Source organism: Fusarium keratoplasticum, chromosome 7 (assembly GCF_025433545.1).
Source record: "Fusarium keratoplasticum isolate Fu6.1 chromosome 7, whole genome shotgun sequence".
In the NCBI taxonomy this organism is placed as follows: domain Eukaryota; kingdom Fungi; phylum Ascomycota; class Sordariomycetes; order Hypocreales; family Nectriaceae; genus Fusarium; species Fusarium keratoplasticum.
In genome coordinates, this window is record NC_070535.1 from 1,057,187 (window position 1) to 1,076,300 (window position 19,114).

Below are 19,114 nucleotides of genomic sequence, written 5' to 3' on the forward strand. Positions count from 1 at the left end.
TTTATTGGAGGAGAAGCTACTGCAAGTCGCCGTAAAATTGAGATCCACGGGAACAGTTCACGCGCTTATCAACAGATAGATTCACAGGTCCGGGGAACCAGGTGCTTCGGCCCCAGGGCCACGAGTGGCTACTGCCAACCATCAATTGATCGAGAGTTATATTTAGCTAAACCGCCCCCGCCTCCACTAACGCTCGCGTTTCCCCGATTGGCATAGTTGTGTGAACTCCACTACGGAACTACTTTCGCTTAGGGGCGTTTGCCGCCCAGGGGCATGCACCAGATCGCTGCGCAGTGATTTCTCACGCACTGCCATGCGCCCATATATCCTGGGCAATTGTCTTTCCCGGTATTCGTCAAAGGCCTCCCTGTACCACGATGGCGTTTCGTTCAAGCGACACGATCTCATAACGGGGTCACGCCTCAGCTATTGCCTCTGTCAGCTCGACGGCCCCGGGGAGGAGAATATTCACGCACGCAACGTTGTGCTAGTCGCATTGGAAGAACATGGGCAACGCATGTGAAAAGCGTCTTGATGTCTTCCGGGATACTTGCGGTGGAGGATTTCCCGGCATCGATCCGTCCTCTTAGAAGACATACCTCCTGCCATGCGGGCACCTCTTCGTAATGCTCAAAATTATTGACTAGAAGGTGGCCGACGTCCCTAAAAGTTGGCACTGGTATACTCGAGACTTTGTGGAACAGCTCAGAGGTGGATGAGCCGCTTAAGCATCGATTAACAATCTCACCCTCCTCCTGGCTATAGCCCAGGCTACGCCAGTATGTCAGCAGGTCATACATGTACTGACCAGAGACGCCTTGGTGATGAAAAGTTGAAAGATCCATCGTCGAGTCTGTGATTTATCGAGGCAAAACGACTCTCATGGCTGGCCTCCATTTTATATGGCTGTCGGGAGGCTAAATTTCACCCGCTCCGAAAATAGATGCCCACGCCTCAAGTGTCAATTCTAGCGAGGCAGACCAGGCCAGACGGATGGATGGAGTGTTACTTCTAACAGCGGCGTATAACTTCAACCTTGACGCCGTTGCAATTTTGCCGCTGACTACAATCATTCTCAATGACTCTGAGTTTTCAACTTTTCCTATTCTTTCGCCAGGCATTCACTCAACCGACCATGTCTCATCAGGTCAAACTCCAAAAGGCTATCAGCAAGCTCAACGTCGATGACTCCTTAGCACTGAAGCAGGCGTTTGTTGGCGATGCCCTCCTGGAGCGCTGCCACAACACACGCATCAATCCTTCTGCCTACTTATCCAAGGCTTTCAAGCATCCAATCACCCTCTTATCGGCTATGTTCGATACTGGCTGTGTGATCAGCGGCTCTCGAGCACTGGACTTCTTCATTCCTGGCTCAGCTAGACTCGATTCTGACTGGGATTTTTATGTTCCTGGGTACAAAGAGTCGGTCGCCGACATGATCAGCGCCCTGTCGGTCTGTGGAGTAACCTGGAAGTCTGAAGTAGATGCCATCACGGCGGCTCTTCTGCGAGACGGACGAGTGGAGGTGAGCACCAATGTGTTGGAGGCTCTCATGTCATGGGTCGCAGACTCTGATCCAGACGTGGCAACGGAGCTGTTGGGCGGCGTGGTTTACGAGATCACGCTGTCTTTCAAATCACTTAGGTGCACCCTCCCTTCAGCGAGGAGCTATACGATTTCTCGGGGTGCTGACGGCAAGACCTACGTCGAGCCACCCGACAACCCCCAAATCTCCTCTTATGAAGACGCCTACGAGAGCTCTTCTGGCCAGTCTTTCAACATAATGCACGGCTCCGTTGAGACTTCCCAAGGCATTCAACCTGTTCAGTTGATCATTGGGTGTTATTACCAAGGCATTAGAAGCTGCTTGAGCTTTATCAAAGACTTCTATGCCACCCACGTCCAGTGTTTCATCGGCGGATGGTGTGCGGCGCACATGTATTACTATCATGCTAGCAGAAAGCAGCCAACGCTCTGGGAACGGAGTCATGACTCAAGAGCTGTCAGGAAGGCGATAGCAAAGTATCAAGATCGGGGCTACTCGTTCCGACCTTCTGAGTCTCGTGAGCCCACTATCCGCCGCTTCCATGACGATCAAACGATGTTTCTGGACTACGGGGACATTTACCGAGCCTTTATCCGTAAACCAAACTTCGACATGGTCGACGGCTGGCTTGCTGACCGGCGCCGCAACATTGAATCGATCCACTGGGTGGAGTTTGAGAGGAAGCTCTCAGCCATGTATAGTCCTTTGGAGGCTTGCGCAAGAGGTCGAGCTTCATTCGCGTCCGAGAAGTTTGGACTTCCCCTATGCCGACTCCGACGCCTGGCAGATATCGTGGCTCTGAATACTCCGGAGTCGGATTGCATGCGATCCAAGTCGTTCTACAGCAGCGTGAGGAAAACAATAGCGGGCACGGAGTGGACCGTCAGGGAAGCGGCAAGGTCAGGTGGGGTTTACTGTGCTCTGCATGACGCGAATCCTTGGTCATGGACAATGTAATTTAGTAGTTGTTGTGGAAATAGTTTATAGTCGCGATTCATAGTCGCGATTCAAGAGGCATTTGCTCATTTACTCGTCCCTCGCCCGAGACTGGGTCGACCACCGACTTCATCCTTGGGACGAATCGCGAAGTAGGTGACCTCGGGGGCTGTTCGCCAGGTGGCTAGCATGAGGGTCGTGGAAATCGAGACGAACTCCCGAGTCAAATCCCGAGGCAACGCAGTCAGACACCGTCAAGGAAGGTTGGTCAGAAAGAAAGTGACAGGCGCCCTTGAGAAGGTGACAGGGGTAAAGGAGGTCAATGGGACCTTTTGTAACGTGGAAAAGTCCCCGAGAGGTCCGGGAATTGATCGTATTCTCACTGATGCATTTGCTACTATAACTATGAGGGTTAGCGTGGACCCGACAGAACGGTTTGGGGTGCCACACCAACCTGGCTGAGCCAGGTCAGACTTGACGGCACAGGAAGTTGATAAGCGAGCTGCTCAGAATGGTGACAGCATGGTTCGACTCCGAGCAGTATATTGGGGGAGCCAAGTTCGGCGTGTATTTGAATGACCAAATGCTTCACTACTTTTCTTGAGAAAACTATCCTCTCTCACCATGAGCTCTTCTAACCCGTTTTATGCGAACCCAGAAACCTCATGTTGCGCAGCATCATCGCTATTAGCCGAAGAACGACGTCGCAGTGGCCGTACTAATCTCGCGCTCATGGTGTGCCAAAACCGCCTGGCACTTCTCGAGGCCTTGCTTGAAGACGCACAGCATCAGCTGGGGGAGCTACGTTGGGAGAACCAACGTCTTGTGCTTACTGTGCGTCACTTGGTGAGAAGCTCGTGTTCGGAATTCCTCCGTTTCTTTGCTAACACCTGGAAGGACTCCCTGGACATGATGTATCAGAACACTAGGAACTGACGGTGCCGGGAGCCAACAAGTGAGGGAAGGGGAAACAAGCTCGCCTACGGCTGACGCTCGGCGCCTGCCGTTTTCGGTTTAGGGTGTACCGGCAGAGCGGTTACCCCTGGTATCAGCCATCAACGGTCGGCAAGTGAGATTAGGTTTCACTACACCACTATGGCGTCAGCTAGGAGTGAATCATGCAACCTCGTTCAGCCTTATCACCAAGAAACAGGGAAATAGGAGTATTAATTTAGGTCAATCTCAGAAATGAACTGATCAATTGCCGGTCCCCCTCTCATCGACCCATACGATCGGCCAATTCGACCCAGTCTATTCGTCCGAACCACTGTTCAGCTTTCCACCCTTGTTCTTCCGTGCAGGAGCCCTTCGGCGGGGTTTGATGACCGGGGAGGGCAGTTGTAGAGGGGAAGGCGATCGAGGTGGCCCCATGTCGAAGTCGATCATCTCTTGTTCCTTCGGGGTCCCTTCCCAATCCATTTCGGTGTTTCCCGGCAGCAGAGCGGGAATCACGGCGTGATCCAGTGAATAGCTGGCGGCATTCGCGCGAATGGAGAGAATGAACTCGTGTCCACCCTTATCCAGCAGCTGAACGTCCGTGTGGATGTTGATCCAAGGAAAGTAGGCAGTCTTAAGTCCGGGATAGAAAGTCAAGGTGACTCGAGGACAATGAAGGACATCAACGATTTTAGGAATAAGTTCCTGGGGTTTATCCGCCAGAATGCAATCAAACCAGTAGTGGATATTGCCCCCGTCGTCTGAAAATGATTCATACTTGGAAAATATATTGCCATCGTGATCTTTGCATTCGAGAAGGGCATAGATACCCTGGATTGGGGTCATGTTGAAGTCAATGACCTTGCAGGTGATGGGTGCCATTGTGGGGGAAGGACTTGGGAAACTCGAACTGTGCTTGCTGGAGACTCTACCCTCGATGCACAAGCACCAAATTATATAGCGCATTGACTTAACTTGACAGCTCTTAATCAAGGACTCCTAATGCTAACATCTCAGCTCACAACCCTCGGCGCCCGAGAGGCTGTCGAAGCGCGAAGTCACCGGCGAAGTACATGAAGAATCGTTTACTAGCCCAAGGCCAGAGCTTAGCCGCCGAGAGGTATACATGTGAAGAACGTTCAAACCCAATCATCGTCGTCGAATGACCCTGGCGCGATGTCGCCATGCAGCTCGCTCGGGAGCCCCCCGAATTCCTCCTCATGAAAGGCTTCGATGGCCGAACGAATGGCACCAAAAACCTTGGCAGTGTGCCGTTCCTGTCCCTCCAGCCTTTGGCGGTATTTCGAGTTGAGGGCCTCGAGTATCGCAATTCTCTTTTGCAAGGTTTTGATCTGCCCCTTCAAATGTGTAATCTGAGTGTTGACAGGATCCATTCTTTGGCCGGAGCATATAACCGTTCCCGGCTTAGCCTTTCTGGCCGACTCGCCCTCTCGCGGGAGCGGCGGCAGGTGTTTCTCGGTTGCGGGCATGTTGACGAGGATGGTGATGAACGTTGAAGAACGCGCGTGCTCCGCAGGCGCAGACAAGGGACTTAAATTGGTTGCATGAAGCAGAGGTACAAAGTACAATACCCCCCGCCGCTCGGGCCTTATCTAGCACCGCCACCACTACTCATGCGAGTGCGTATGTACATTACATGCAAGCGTTAAATGACCCCGCCTTAGCTCCAGGTCAAGTGACCAGCCCCGTTTCAACGTCGTCGTCCTCGACGCTCCATCCAAGCAAATGGTTCACCAGCTCACGAGTGAACACCCTCAAGCTCTTCCGGAGACTTTCGATACTCTTTTGAAAATCCTCCACAGCGCTAAGAAGTTTTGGCAGCGCTCTATCTATATTGAACGAAATCTGGTTTAGTTGGTAGTTGCCAGCTGTGACAGTCCTCTCCAGATCTTCCAGTCGCAGTGAAATGGTTTGCAAGACACTATCGGTATCAGCACAGCTCTTCAAGATGCACCCCACGCAACTCACCGTTTGAGGTCTTCATTGGAGGAGTCAGATGCAGACACCTGGCAACCATTGCCCGTCATCTCCGGGTACCCCAAAGCTTGCATGTTCGCCTGGGGGGCGGATAAGGACGAGCCATTGGTAGCGTCGGCAAGGGACTGGAGAGTGGATGGGTCAAAATCTAGCGAAGGCAGGCTGGCGTAATCCGCCGGCTCTAGAACTTGGGAAAAGTCAAAAAGAGTGTCGTTGTTGCTAGCGTCCATGATGGGCGTTGGAATGAGGGAAGAGACTGTGATGCTGTGTCGTTCCCAAACGGACAGGACAAGCTCAGCCTTAAAAGGAGTCTCAGCAGACATGCGAATAATAATTTTATGGGCCAGGGCGCTTATCGAGCGCGAAAAAAGGGCACTGGTTGATTAATTTTAGACTTGAGGTTCGGTCACGATTGCTGCTAATAAACGCGCGCGCATACTTAACCGCCTTCCTCCATCCTGCTGTCTTCCAATTGAGCAACTCATCATCTATCCATCATGATGTACCCAAAGTTTTCACTCGCGCTCACGGCCCTCTTCCTGCACGAAGCATGGGCGTTCTCGCTGCAGTACCCCTTGTGCCTGGCGGAGCCCGTCCTGGCGCTTGACGCTGGAAGATCCACCCTCTCTGCCGTGTAAGCTCCGGTCACGCAAAGTCTAGTTCCAAAATTAACGCCCGTCAGCGTCCATTTCCCAACGGAGACACGCTGTGAGGCCACCCTGTACTTCTCAGACACCTCGTTTCTCCCGATCCGGTATACCTTCAAGCCACTGTCCTGTGATGGAGGGCAGGTCCTGAACTTTAAAGTACCGGAGGGAAGCCCAAACGGGGACGTCGACGTGATATGGTACTGACCCCTGACCCAGAGGAGAGGCAGGTTCAGCGGCTAACTCGCCACAGGCAATGCGCTGGCTTGGCCCCAAGCTGCAACCACGGCGTGATCTCCGGGGGCCGTGCCGACTCTTCCATCCCTTCAGAAGCAGATGGCCAGGTTGGCTGCCTGGTGGAGACCTTTGAGACAAAGACGACTTTGGCCACTGTAACCAGATCGTCGAGGACTTTTGTAGAAACGGTGCCCACCGTCCTCGTTACTTCGAGCACGAGCTTCCTGTCCGCACCGACCGAGACCAAGACTCAGAGTTCAGGGCCTCCGGATACAGATAGCACCGAGCCAGCAAAGAGTACGGGCCCGAGCACCTCCGATGAGTCCTCCGCCGCCTCTGGGTCCTCCACCGCCTCATCGGCTGTAGAGACCCTCGAGGTGCCCAGGGAAGAAGCCAAGACTACGTCTACGGAACGGCAAACCACTGGAGATGGTGTGTTTGAGAGCACTGCTTCGAAGATGTCTACTACTCTCGGACCTGCTCTCACGGCCTCGATCGTCTCCACTCTCACGGTCTATCATACCGTAACGGCCAAGTGTACGGCGTCGTAAGCTCCGCAGCTGTGCCGCGCCTGCCGGCTCCGGCCCCCGGAGGTGTGCAGCCCCGGGAGGGTTCCGCACTCCGGGGTTGCCGATCCTCTGCCAGCCGGGGCCTGTCCGCACTGTTGGTGGAGTGGACCTTTCAGTTGTATCACCTGCAGGCTGGGTGGCGATGTCACATTCACCTGTCCAATTGTAATCAATTTCTGGCACCCTGTGTCCTTGGTAGTTGTAATATAAATGCTGTTGCTCTGACCCAGTGAAGGTTTCCACCCTCACGCATAATTGAGCATATCTTTTACAATGACCCGTGAGGCGCTGCCTTCTCTTCGGCCTCAAGATTCGGCTCAAGGTATGAGACTCGGCATGGATGACTCTCGTCGGAGAGGACGGCCCTCTCTTAGTCTACAGCTGGAGCCCGCGGCGGCGGACACGCATCCTACTCTTCGCGCAGCCTATGCCTTTCTCTACAACGAGTTGCACCAGTTCCAGGACTCCATGGAGGACCTCAAGCGCCAGTCCCGCCGCGAGCATGAGGATCTTCGGCGCGAGGTCAGGGACCTGACGCTCCAGACCCAAGACGTTCTTCGCGAAATTCAAGAGTTAAAGCAGGTGATTAATGCTTCGACGAACTTGATGGTGTGGCCCCCCTCCTTTCCCAATGCACAGGGACAGCTGTTCTAACGTGAGAAGGTAATGAGCTATGACTCCCGTTTCTATGGGCCTCGCTCCATACCAAGTCCGTATTCCTCAAGTCCCATCACCCCGCAGGCAATGGATTGGGTTTTCTTCTCAACGGCTCATAACAACACTCCACCCCAATCAGGGCAGCTGTGATCTTTTGTATCTATATACATCTCTGTGCTTGGGGTCGTAAATGAATAGGTAGAATTCCTAGCTGTGTGCGAGATGCAGCAGTACCGTTGGGATAGATGCCGTCGTAGTCTTTGAAGCTCGTATACTTTCTTGGGAGGTTTGATTGGCCTCTTGAAGGCTTATTTTAAACATGGATTAATTATGAAGAGTTGGGCAAGCCGCTTTACAATGGAATTCGTGCGCGTGCCACATTCGAGTGACCTATCGATGAGTGACTTTGGTGAGGGGTGGTTACAGGTGAAGAACGGCTGAGACCAAGTCTATCGAGTTTAGACGCCGGCGGTGGGCTTTATTTAGCGCCTCAGTGCCGAGCGCCTACGAGCTCGAAATCGCGAGCGCGGATCAATACTCTCTGATACGGAGCATCAGCCGACAATGGTCTCACCAAACATGGATGCCAAATGATAATCGACGATGACCTTCCCCCCCCTGCGTGCCTGCCCCATCACCCACATCCACAGAGTCGAGAAGGGAGCAGCTGAGCCGAGCTCTGGTTTGCCTGGATACGACGCTTGCGTTTATGAACAACATGGAGCAGGTATATAGATTCTGGGTAGAATTGCTGCCGGAGACTGCTGTGCCTCGTGATATCACGGAGTCCATATCAGGCGCTGCAGCGGCGTTTCATTTCCTGGAATGTACCATCAGCAACCGGGGTTATCCACAGCGGTTGAGTCGTCTGGGCCATGTCGCCTTGACGAGCATGTTAGACAGGCTGAAAGGGGCCATAGCTGTCAGCAGGCGGCAAGGAAAACTCAGGTCGGGTTCAGGTCGGGTTCAGGTCGGGTTCAGGTCGTAGGAAAGCCTCGATAACTATGGATCTTTACCTCGATTCTCAGGGAACTATTTAGAACCGAGCACAGGCGAAGAAGCAATTAAACCGGCGAATGCATACCAGCCGACGCTGGACCGAGCTCCGGGGGTGCTACCTATCCCTCATGGTGATCTACTCCGACGCCGCTGAGAAGTTGGTGTCCGTCCAAACCTATCCCCCACCATGGCGCTATTAAGAGCAGTAAGTAGCCATGTTGTGGGATCTATCGGCTTAGGTTTAGTTGAGGCTTCGAACAAGTTGAAGCTGGTCGCCGAAGCTGCTGCGCAACATGGCACCTCACAGGCACACGAAACACACAAATAGGTGATGGAAATTAAAACAGTCTTATTGGTAGAAGAATGCTGAAAGATATAAAATCTTGCAGGTGGTTAAGGATTGGTCCTTCCGACTCAGCTGTATATCTGAGTTCACTACCTAGTTTACGTTGACATGAGTTCAGCACACGTAGAAATGACTCTAGTGGATTATAGACAAAATAGTAACACTATTAATATGATTCCAAATACCTAAAACTTGGTCATTGCTGTTATCAGCGCATCTTCAGGGTCTAAATACGGAGCTGTCGCTGGAGAACTCTTTCTGTTTGGGATTGGCGGGTCGAGATCCTCGCACTCGAGCCAGAACATGTCAGAGTCTAGCCCAGTCTGCGCATGTCCTACTGGCTCCCCTTCATCTGGAACTGGGTTCATGGCGGTTTCTATTGCATCCCCCATCGGAGTTTCACCTTGGATCTGATTTGATGACTGCCCCTCTTCAATGCCCCTGACGGGCGATGTCTGTGGGGCAGGTTCGGGCACCGGCAGCGTGGGATATTGCACGCCAGCTACCGTTGGCACCAAGGTGGCGTCCTCAGTTTGCTGATGCGAAAGCCCGCCTCGAGCCCCTTGCGCCGCTTCAGAAGCTCCAGCAGTTGAGGTGTCTATGTACATATCATCTGGGACCACAGTTGATGGCATTGGCTGTTGCATATGAGGCACTATGAGTGGAAACATTTCTTGATCTTCGGCTCGATGGGATTCCACCTCGGCTTCAAGGCGCTCTTGGGATAATAGAGTCCGTGCTTGGGGTCGTGCTTTTGTCTTTGCATTCTTATTAGGTTGGGTCTTGGAGTTCGCTGCCATTCGTTTTATTTCGGCTGGGTCTTTCCTAGGCGTGCCTGCAAGGGAAGCAGCGGCATGCCTCATCGTGCCTTGTTTAAGGCGTTTATGCCCCCTGGTCCTTCGGGGTTCGCCCTGATGGCAGATCCTTCGGGGTCCGTCCTGGCGGGGGGGATCCTTCTGCTTCTGTTGTCTCTGATGGGACTCCAGGCCATCCATTTCATCATTGAGGGATTCGGATGCCGCCAGCTGGTGCAATACTGTGGCGGCGTCGACAGCCGGCTTGCTCTGATCAATACTCAGACGACAGCGTCCGAAGAAGGCATGAACAAAATCAGCTTTGACGAGTAATGGATCCGGCTCGGACTCTGCAGGTTCTTGCGCAGCTCCCTCAAGGCTGGGGGAGGAAGGAGCATTCCCTCAGTTTCTGAAACACACTAATCGTGGGCATCCCGCCGCGCCAGCCGGACATCGTGTCTGAGAGCGAGTGACCCTTTGGAATAGTTCGCGGGACTTCTGAAGAAGAAAGCTGTATCCCTTCGAGGATTTTCCAGTTGCGATAGCCCAAGCAGAGCGCACCCATGCAAAGGCGACGTTTATAGCTGTCGTCGATGAAAGCGTCCATTCCGTAGCCTTTCACGTCTTGTAGCGGAGAGACAGATCCGAGGAAAGGAAATAGACGAAGAGCCATGAGGATCAACTGTACAAACGCGCCCTTTGCATCTAAAGGCTCATGGATTGTAAGATAATGCCCTTCTCTGACCTCCGCATAGTTCCCGACCCACCTCCAGTCTCTGCCCAGATTCTCGACCAAGCTCTCTGGTGGCCTTGGGAACGTCGAAGGCTTCCCTCGGCGCCTTTTTCTCCTCTTAACCTCGATGTGGTTCGCCAATATCTTGGCGCCCATGGTCAGGTACCGCATGTTCTCATGGAAGGTGAGGATGCTTGGGATGACGGCCTTGATCTTGACGATGTTATCAAGGAGCTTATCTCTCTGTGCCTGGTTGGAGATGTTTGGGAATAGAGATCCTTTCACCATCTCGTCACGGATAGCTCGTCGATCCGTCTGACTCCGGGCAGGAGACTTAAACTGGACAAACCGGACTGTATACGGATCCAGGTAGCGCTCTTGGTCTTCGAGGCCTTCGAAAATCTCATCCCAGATCTTGCGCATGTGATCTCTCCAATACACGACGATCAGCTCGTCTACATGAGCTGCCAGGTGCTTGGCCCAGTTCCCCAATTTCATGTCCTCCCATAGCCCTGGTAACGAAGCCATGTCCTTCATGGCGCGCCAGATTTCGGACCGTAGGAATATCATCCACATGTGTTTTTCCTTGCCGGGAGGCAGTCTTTCGAGCCATTGCCGGCATAATCTTGGCTCCTTGTCATGCAGCAGCGCCTGCCTGCAGATCTCTCCATGACTATACTTATCAGGAAGCTCTACGCGACTGAGTCAGTGACGTGCGAGAGTGGAGTGGGGGGGTTGGTTCTTCACCTGGCGGGATGGCATAGATTCGCACCGTGCACTCGTAGGAGTCTCCAAGCAAGCGCCTTGCCTGGTCAAGGCAGTGTTGCCCCAGCAGGCAATCGATTCTGTACTTATTGTTTACACAAGGTGTGTTGAGAAGCGTTTGCCGAAATCGCGAGCGGGTGATCTCTAGCTCGTCTAAGATGCAATCCAGCTCTTGCGGAGCCACAATGCCGGTAATTGGCTGGTCTTGGTCGTTGAGGAACTGCTGAAACTCGGTGACTGACGCCCGATCCGAGAAGGTTGTGGGGCACTCAGCAAACCCTTCTGAAGTCAGGAGCGAAAGGGGAACACGCATGCGCCCTTCAAGATATTCACCAAGGGAAGACGAAGCCATATTGTCTGCGTTTTAGTTAGACCCTGCGCGGGCTTGGGGGCCTGGCAAGAACATGGAGGAATTTATAGAGCCGTCCTCAGGGCTTAAATTTCGTTGGTGTTTTAAAAAAGAAACTACGGCTTTGGGTCAGGTTTATTTTAATCACCCCCCCCCCCCCCCCCCCCCCCCCCCCCCCCAATCCCCGAAGCGTAATAAAAGAAAGGAGGCACCCGTATGCGCTCGAGGAGTTTTGATGCTGTCAGAAGAACTCACTATGTCATCGTCCAAGACTTTCCTAGAGCTTCAATCGAACGCCCCTGGCCTCCCGGGGCCGTACCTTGTTGAAAATCTAGCTCCTTATAAAATCCTCGATGATCTAGGGACGGCAAAGCCCAAGGCAATACTCGCAATTGGCAGCAGCTGCAAAAGACGGTTTGTGATGTCGAATTTCTTCGTCAACCACGGCCATAGAGATTGGTCAGTAGGACTCGCTTGCCAGCCCGATAATACGCTCATCTTTGACTGTGAGCTTCACCTTCAAGACGATGACGGTCAAGGCATGCCCCGGTTTCAGGCAAGGCGGCCGTGGGGTGGAGGTCTACATGGCCATGTGCTGGAGCATGCTGAGCGCGGGGCGGCGCACATCGCCTACAAGCTCTACGGGGAGGTGCTAGCGCCCTTCAGCGATGTCATCCTCGTCTTCGTTCCCGATCTCGGGTTCGGGGAAGTTGTTGAGCTCTTCTGTCGCTGGTTCAAGAGCGCAATGGAGAACAAGTTTCCCAAAGGCCAACGGATCTTGCTCCTGCATGAGAACATGCCGCAAGTCCAGCATGTCCATTCTCGTCTCGTAGCTGCCTTCGCGTCAATGCTCCGCAGCTCCGATGCTCTCAAAGCGTACACCAATGCAGATCTCCGACAAAGGTCCAGCGAGGCTTTCCACATCACGAATATCGCACTGGGGAGCTCGACGCTCACATCAGAGATAGACAGGGCGCTGGCAGACTCCGTTCTCCGGCGCGCCGGCCACTGCCTCGACTTCAAGGCGCCGCATTTTAAGTACCTTCTCCAGACAGCCATTCGCCACCATGCTGAACAACCGTCCGGCGCATTTGATGTCATCTCAGCCTCAAGGCTTCTCTCGCATCTCTCGCCAGATGGTCTGAGGGACGCGCTTGGCGAATTTCTGGGAAGTCGGCGAGACGTTGGCAGAACTGACGTTGCTCTTGTGGCCTCGGCCCTGGTCCTGGATGCCTACCCTGCAGGCGCGCATTGTGAGTATCGAGAACATTACGAAAGCAAGAGGGAAAGCCAATAACTAGATCGTGCGCAGGGTTTCCACCTGGGCTTGTGTTTGAATATTTCTACCGTGAGGCTACCGAACACTGGGGAAGGCGGATGAGACGTCCGGAGTTTTCTCAAGACGTCAAGGTCAAATTTATCACCATTGCGACAAACAATCGTACTATGAAGTCCGCTGCTTTAGATGGTCACCTCATGCGTGTTCGGAGCGACTGGGCAATTAAAAACACCATGGCTGTGGCTAGCTGCTCGCTCTGCATCCTGCGAGCACCGCACTGGACTCTGGACTGCAAACACCGTTTCTGCAGAGAATGCATCCTTATTCATGGTACTCTCGAGGTTCCGTGGCGTCCTGAACTTCTCTCTTGTCCAGTATGCCAATGCCGAAACTCGTCGCCAATAGTCGTGAGACCCCCCACAGCGGGTAAAAGAATTCTCGACCTCAGAGGCACCAATGAAGAGAACGTGTTGCGCTTTCTGCGCGATCTCCGCTGCGGGATAGGCCTTAGCTCAATGGCTTTTAAAGAACATTTCGACGGGGTCGTAGGATCTAATGCCGGTGCGTTAGCCATCCTCATAGTTTCGGCCGCTGACCTATTCGTCGGTAGGGATATTTTTTATCGTCACTGCCTTTTTAGAAGGCTGGGATCTCGCCGATTGCGCCCACCACCTTGGCCACCTCAAAGCCGCACGACTTCGGCGTGGTGACACTGTGGCCTTTGGCAAACATCTAACATGGGATCTTAGTAACCCGCGGCTATACAATAATAAGGAAGTGTCGCTGGATTTTGGCAGAAAGATCTTGCGCCATCCGGGGCAGAGCAACAAGTTTGTTTCGCCGTAGCCGTTTCTAGACTGGAGACTGACATGCTAGAATAAGTGAGGAAGCAGAGGTTCACGTACGCTATAGCGGCGGTCCATATAGTCGAGAATTATTGGAGATCACCTCTAATTCCTTAATTGCGACTCTCTTCTACATCGAACTGAATACACTCCCGAGCTTCTATCGTGGTTCCGAGACATGCATGATTAGGCTTCAATGCCGTGTACCACCTGGCCCTGCGCTCCTCGATTTGGTGTACAGGCTATATAGGAGGAGGACACGTCTATGGTATGGAGCTGGGGCGTTAGATCAGACCGAAATTGAACTCTGCACAGATGATGTCGTGCGTCGCTGCCGGAGCGAGGAGCCATTCATGAGGGAGCTCCTGATTGGAGTGTCGTCTCCTGGTGATAGTATCACCATCCAGCTCCAGGCTGGGAGTGGGAGATTTTACGTGAGCAGGTGCCCTTACAAGATCAAAGACCTGATCAAAGATCAAGGGCTAGACAGTCCTTTTTGCACAAGAGATAGGCAGCCGGGCCTGCCATGCAAAGGCACTAGCACAGTACAGATGGAAACTCACAAGCTCTTGGAACTATTGCAAACAATGTATTAATAGAGAAGATTGGGCCGTACAATCACAATTAGCTTAACGCTACCACTCTCCCTCAAGCCAGACAACTGTCTAGAAATGACATCAGAGCCAGCCTGAGTCGTGTGGAGATCGGCCTGGATTGAAGAGCCCGATGTGACTTCAGAGGCGGACGAGAACGAAAGGTCTTCCGAGGGGGTTTCTTGGTCGACCACTCGACGTCTATCGACGACTGCTGTGGCAGAGCGGTTGATACAGAACTCGCAGTGGTACTTGTGTTGCTACTGCTTGGAGTATCGGATAGGTCAGTGGAAGAGGTGCCGTGGAGACTGGGTGTCCGCGAGGGAGGAGAGACACATGACGTGGGCTCATCGAGCTGGGATGTTGTTTCTGGCGTGCCAGATCTCTCCTTGTCAAAATCCTCAGGACCGAGGAACTCGCCCACTGGAATGGAGGCTTTGGCGAACTCCCGGATAAGGCCGACGTGAGACTCGTATCCGCCGATACGGCCGTCTTCGGACTTGATGACAAGAGCAACTTGGCCACCGTAGAAGCGAAAAAAAGTGTGGGCTTTCTTGGAGAGGCCCTTTTTGCGGTTTCTCATGCCCGCTCCAGGATTCCGGTTTTGCTCAGAACGACGTCGACGAGACGTCTTTGTGAGTGTTACCTGACTCGGACCGGTGGTTGGCGCCATGATGACCGAGACTGCTTGCTTTGGCCGAGAATTGGCGCTGGTCACTGTCTTAAATAAAACAGGTACACGAGGAGATCGATGCGCTCCTCCTTCGTCCTCATGTAGTAGGCGCCCTGTAAGCGCTTTCGCCGGCCCCACACTTCCGTGACCCCGGAAGCCAATGGTCCGGGAACCCAGGCGGAGGCGCCGCGTTGCCGCCGAGATTTGCCCCACTGGCCTCCGGGCGCCAAACCGACGTCAGCCAGGCCACTTCGCGCCTGGTGAAACCTGATCGAAAATAAAGCATGCTTATTTTAAGAACCTTCGAGTTTTCCTCCTTCTATACATAGAGATCGAGGGGCCTGATAATCCAGACTTGTATGTCACGCCCAAGCCTTTGGCTCTTCAGCATCATGGAGAGTACATTCTGGTACCTGATTGCCTTTGCAAGCATATTTCTTCTATCTTTGCTTTGTGGCTCTTGAGTGCCATATCGCCGAATCTACATAGCGGCTTTTTGCGACATATAGCATACCCTCTCCTTATTCAACGTCGCCGCTTGTGGGACAGCGTCACGCGCCTTGAAGCCATCCTTATCGCTGTCTTTCTCATCGGTAACTTGCTTATTATATTTGCTCCATTCAAAGATATTGATTGGAGGCAAGTGGAAAGAAGAGCTGCCTTTGCGGCCGGGGTTAACGCGGTTCCTCTTTGTCTCGGCGGGAGAATGGGCCCCATCGTCCAGACCTTGAACATCCACCGGAGCTCTTACTTGCTTTTCCACCATTGGGTTGGAAGGGTCGCTGTCATAGAAGCTGTTTCCCACGCAGTGATAGTCATCTTACGGCGTCCAACTCCCGGACCTCTGGTCACCTCAGGTTGGGTAGTAAGTGAGCTTGTGTCGACCCTGGGGAAGGGCGGCTAACCTACAAACAGGCTTTTGGTGGTTTCCTTGGAGCCTGCCTCTTTTCCTTCTGGTTCTCTAGGCTACTCCTAGGGCGCTGGTTTCTATTCAGCCACAGGGCAGTCACATTAACAGGTGTCTCGGCACTGTTCTGGCATGCGCTTCGAGTTTCCAAACTCAGGGCCCAGGCGTTGGTTGGCCTCTGCTGCGTCATGTGGCTGGTCTCGACATTCTTGAGGCTCCACAAACTTATCTTCTATAGGCTTTCTGGCGAGGTTACGGAGAAACTGGAAGGTCGAAACGCCACCAAGATTGAGGTTTCTCTGAAGTATCCGATCCGCGTGCCAGCAGGAAGTTACTTCAACGTTTTTTTCCCTGGTCGTCTAGCACCATATAACCTGCTCTACAGCTTTCCTGCAGTAGCTTTCTGGCATCCACCTGATGAGGATAATCACTCTGGCAAGGTTTCCAACGTCAGCTTTCTATTATCGCATCGCAGTTCGCACATGTCGGCTCTTGCTAAGCTTGAGAAAGGTCAGCGGATCCTTCTTGATGGGCCTTTAGGACAGGATCTAGCCCTCAGCTCCTACGAGAACGTCATCCTTCTAGCTAAAGGAATAGGAATTGCGGGGGTACTTCCGATGGCCCTGGAGCTCGCAGAAAGACACCGGCATGACACTCGAATCAAGTCCAAGATAGATGAGCTCCTAAGCCAGCAGCAGAGGCTCAGGATACAACAACAAGAAGCAAGTCCAGAGACACAAAGCATGTTGTCTGGGAGAATAGACGAGCTTGTCAGGGAAAGAAACGCATTGTTACAGAAGCCACTCTTTCGGGGTGCCATAAAACAGATCGAGGTTTTTTGGTACCTAGAAAACAACTCCCAGATGGACTGGGTTGCAGACGAGTTGAGAGATTTACAGAAACTGGACCCCGTGAGCGTAAGTAGAAGAACGGATCTGTGAGATACGAGTTCTAATATAATACAGAACTACATCATCGTGTGGTGCGGTTACCCTTGTCCAAGAATGGGGGAGCCCCCCTTTAGACTAACATCGAGGCATTGGATGTGTCTTGAACCAGCGGTCGGTCGCAAACCATTCGATGAGCTATTTATTTCCAAGATCAAGGAGGAGCGCAAAAGGCTTCAAGGACGCATGCTTGTCTCAAGTAAGACCACTACTCTAGCACTAACGGCACTCTACTGACTTTCCGCGGCCTGTGGCGATCCTTCCTTCACAGCAAAGGTGCGAAAAGGGGGCTATGGATAGCATCGGGGATATGGGAGTTACCTTCGTTGAGACAGAGTACCGTCCGTATAGTGTAGATGCCTTGCCGACTTCTGAGACAGTTTTACATGATAATCTCAGGGAGCGGGCAAAACAGCTCAGGAAACAAAAGTCCCAGGATCTAGAGATGCGAAATCTCACAGCAAGAAGCTCTTACGGAAGCTCGTACTCGGTTCAATTAGATTAAACCATACAAGTCTCTATGTACTATTCTTAGACTGAACCAATATTAAATAGCCTGTCTATTGCACAGTTATCAATTTGGTAGGAGAGTGTGTTACCAGCTCTTCAGATAATAAACTAGTAATAAACATAACGCTTGAGTCTATAACTCTGCTTCTCTTGCTGAGTTGCCTTGATCTATATTTAGGTATGTGATGTAGTTAAATAACTGAACTTAAATATAATCTCTGCTTAAATATAAGATATATGGTTTCTTAAGGCTTAATATTGATATAATACAATACTATACAGTAGAGGAGGAGAAATATTAGTTTAAGATGACTCAAAATAAGAGGTCTAGCTATATACTTAAGAAACCCAGCGACGAAGTGCCCCGATCCAGCAACCATTCATCCAAGAACCCGTTCCTTCCTCGCAGCCGATAACTACCATGTCTCACCAAATCGCCTTCAACGGAAAGGTCCACCCGGACAAAAACAGACCGCAACTTGAGAGCTTCTTCAAAAAGCACAAGATCGCTTCTCTCATCGACCAGAGCAAAATATCTGAAGACACCACATTCGACTATTTGGTCTCTGCCGGTGAGGACAAGGACGCTCAGACGAGAATATATCAGCATGCTATTGGAAAAGGATTCCCCATTCTCAATGAAGAGTGGATGAAGGAAGTTGTTGAAGCCAAAGCATGGGTTCAGCCGCTTCCGCATCATTTTATCAGTCAAGGTGCGGGATCGAACCCCACTCCAGCTCCTCCAGCTGCAGCTCCTCCAGCTCCAGCTCCTCCGGCTCCAGCTCCTCCAGCTGCAGCTCCTCCGGCTCCAGCTCCTCCGGCTCCAGCTCCTCCAGCTGCAGCTCCTCCGGCTCCAGCTCCTCCGGCTCCAGCCCCTCCAGCTGCAGCCCCTCCGGCTCCAGCTCCTCCGGCTGCAGCTCCTCCGGCTCCAGCTCCTCCGGCTGCAGCTCCTCCGGCTCCAGCTTCCGTGACTCCAGCCGCAGCTGGAGGGACCAGCAACAACGTGCCGGCGGTTCAATTCAAAACCGAGGATGTAGACGACGGCAAGTAAAAATATAGAGCTTGTAGGGCCCACTGGATAACATTGCTTATAGATAACATTACTTCGGCTGTCGACGGTGCCAAACTGCATGCCGATTACGCCATGACCGCCTCGAAGGCATCTGATGATGCTTTCAATGATAGAGACGCTCAAGGCGTGTTTGAACAATATCAAAAGGCATATGACGCTCAGCGTCAGGTGGAACACTACAGGGATGTCTTAAAAACTCATTTCCCGACCTCCAATGACCTCGCTGCTGAACTGGATTACTCCCGAGCGGAAAGTTCTATCAAATCGTATCTTGTTACAGCGACAAAAGCTTTTGAAAATGCCAAAAGGCACAAGGCGGTGGTTGAGTTCCTTCAAAGGGGGGCCGGTTGGAGTCAGGACCCCGAAACTCCAGTTTTATCCGATGCCGAGACGAAACGGCAGAAAGCCATTGTGGATGCAACGGCAGCAAGGGATGCTGCGAATCAGGCCATTACTAGAGCAGCCAAACTCAGACAAGACGCAGATGCATTGGCCGAGAAGGCTTACGCAATCCAAGAGGCCGCGAAGACTAAGGAGGGCTCTGAACAAGACGCTGAAATGCAAAGGTTTAGGGAGATGACGGTTGAACTCCCCGAAGCCCTGCAGAATGCGAAAAAAGCAGAACAAGATGCCAGAGAGGCCAATGATCTTGCAGTGGTCAGAGCCAATACTGCTGGGATACCATCTCAGGATCTCCAGCAGAGAGAGCAAAACCCCTGGGGAGATATTTTGGGAAGTTCTGAAAACCCAGGACATCCGAATCCCTTCAAACTCAT

The 19,114-nt window shown here is 52.5% G+C and overlaps 6 protein-coding genes and 1 pseudogene across 7 annotated transcripts, besides 1 other annotated feature; 4 read left to right on the plus strand and 3 right to left on the minus strand.

The window, feature by feature from the left end:
• Positions 1–1,135: 1,135 nt before the first annotated feature.
• On the plus strand, positions 1,136–2,503 carry NCS57_00949700 (uncharacterized protein; the record flags this gene model as incomplete). Its single annotated transcript, XM_053059270.1, has 1 exon — positions 1,136–2,503. One exon carries the CDS (start codon positions 1,136–1,138, stop codon positions 2,501–2,503), a length of 1,368 nt encoding a protein of 455 aa, XP_052911341.1.
• A 1,230-nt stretch (positions 2,504–3,733) lies between these two features.
• NCS57_00949800 (uncharacterized protein) lies at positions 3,734–4,300 on the minus strand (the record flags this gene model as incomplete). Its single annotated transcript, XM_053059271.1, has 1 exon — positions 3,734–4,300. One exon carries the CDS (start codon positions 4,298–4,300, stop codon positions 3,734–3,736), a length of 567 nt encoding a protein of 188 aa, XP_052911342.1.
• Positions 4,301–5,110: 810 nt separating this feature from the next.
• Positions 5,111–5,661, minus strand: NCS57_00949900 (uncharacterized protein; the record flags this gene model as incomplete). The annotated part of the gene is made up of 2 exons (XM_053059272.1): positions 5,408–5,661; positions 5,111–5,360 (listed from the first exon to the last, which is right to left on the minus strand). Exons 1-2 carry the CDS (start codon positions 5,644–5,646, stop codon positions 5,111–5,113), a joined length of 489 nt encoding a protein of 162 aa, XP_052911343.1. The 5' UTR covers positions 5,647–5,661.
• Positions 5,662–5,904: 243 nt separating this feature from the next.
• NCS57_00950000 (uncharacterized protein) lies at positions 5,905–6,851 on the plus strand (the record flags this gene model as incomplete). Its single annotated transcript, XM_053059273.1, has 3 exons — positions 5,905–6,050; positions 6,099–6,263; positions 6,317–6,851. Exons 1-3 carry the CDS (start codon positions 5,914–5,916, stop codon positions 6,849–6,851), a joined length of 837 nt encoding a protein of 278 aa, XP_052911344.1. The 5' UTR covers positions 5,905–5,913.
• Positions 6,852–7,127: 276 nt separating this feature from the next.
• On the plus strand, positions 7,128–7,676 carry NCS57_00950100 (uncharacterized protein; the record flags this gene model as incomplete). Its single annotated transcript, XM_053059274.1, has 2 exons — positions 7,128–7,478; positions 7,533–7,676. Exons 1-2 carry the CDS (start codon positions 7,143–7,145, stop codon positions 7,674–7,676), a joined length of 480 nt encoding a protein of 159 aa, XP_052911345.1. The 5' UTR covers positions 7,128–7,142.
• Positions 7,677–10,434: 2,758 nt separating this feature from the next.
• Positions 10,435–11,515, minus strand: NCS57_00950200 (annotated as a pseudogene). Its single transcript has 2 exons — positions 11,146–11,515; positions 10,435–11,090 (listed from the first exon to the last, which is right to left on the minus strand).
• Positions 10,435–11,515: a sequence feature.
• Positions 11,516–11,768: 253 nt separating this feature from the next.
• NCS57_00950300 (RING-type domain-containing protein) lies at positions 11,769–13,196 on the plus strand (the record flags this gene model as incomplete). The annotated part of the gene is made up of 3 exons (XM_053059275.1): positions 11,769–12,765; positions 12,825–12,953; positions 13,102–13,196. The coding sequence occupies 3 exons, from the start codon at positions 11,769–11,771 to the stop codon at positions 13,194–13,196; spliced, it is 1,221 nt and encodes a 406-aa protein (XP_052911346.1).
• Between the last annotated feature and the right edge of the window lie 5,918 nt (positions 13,197–19,114).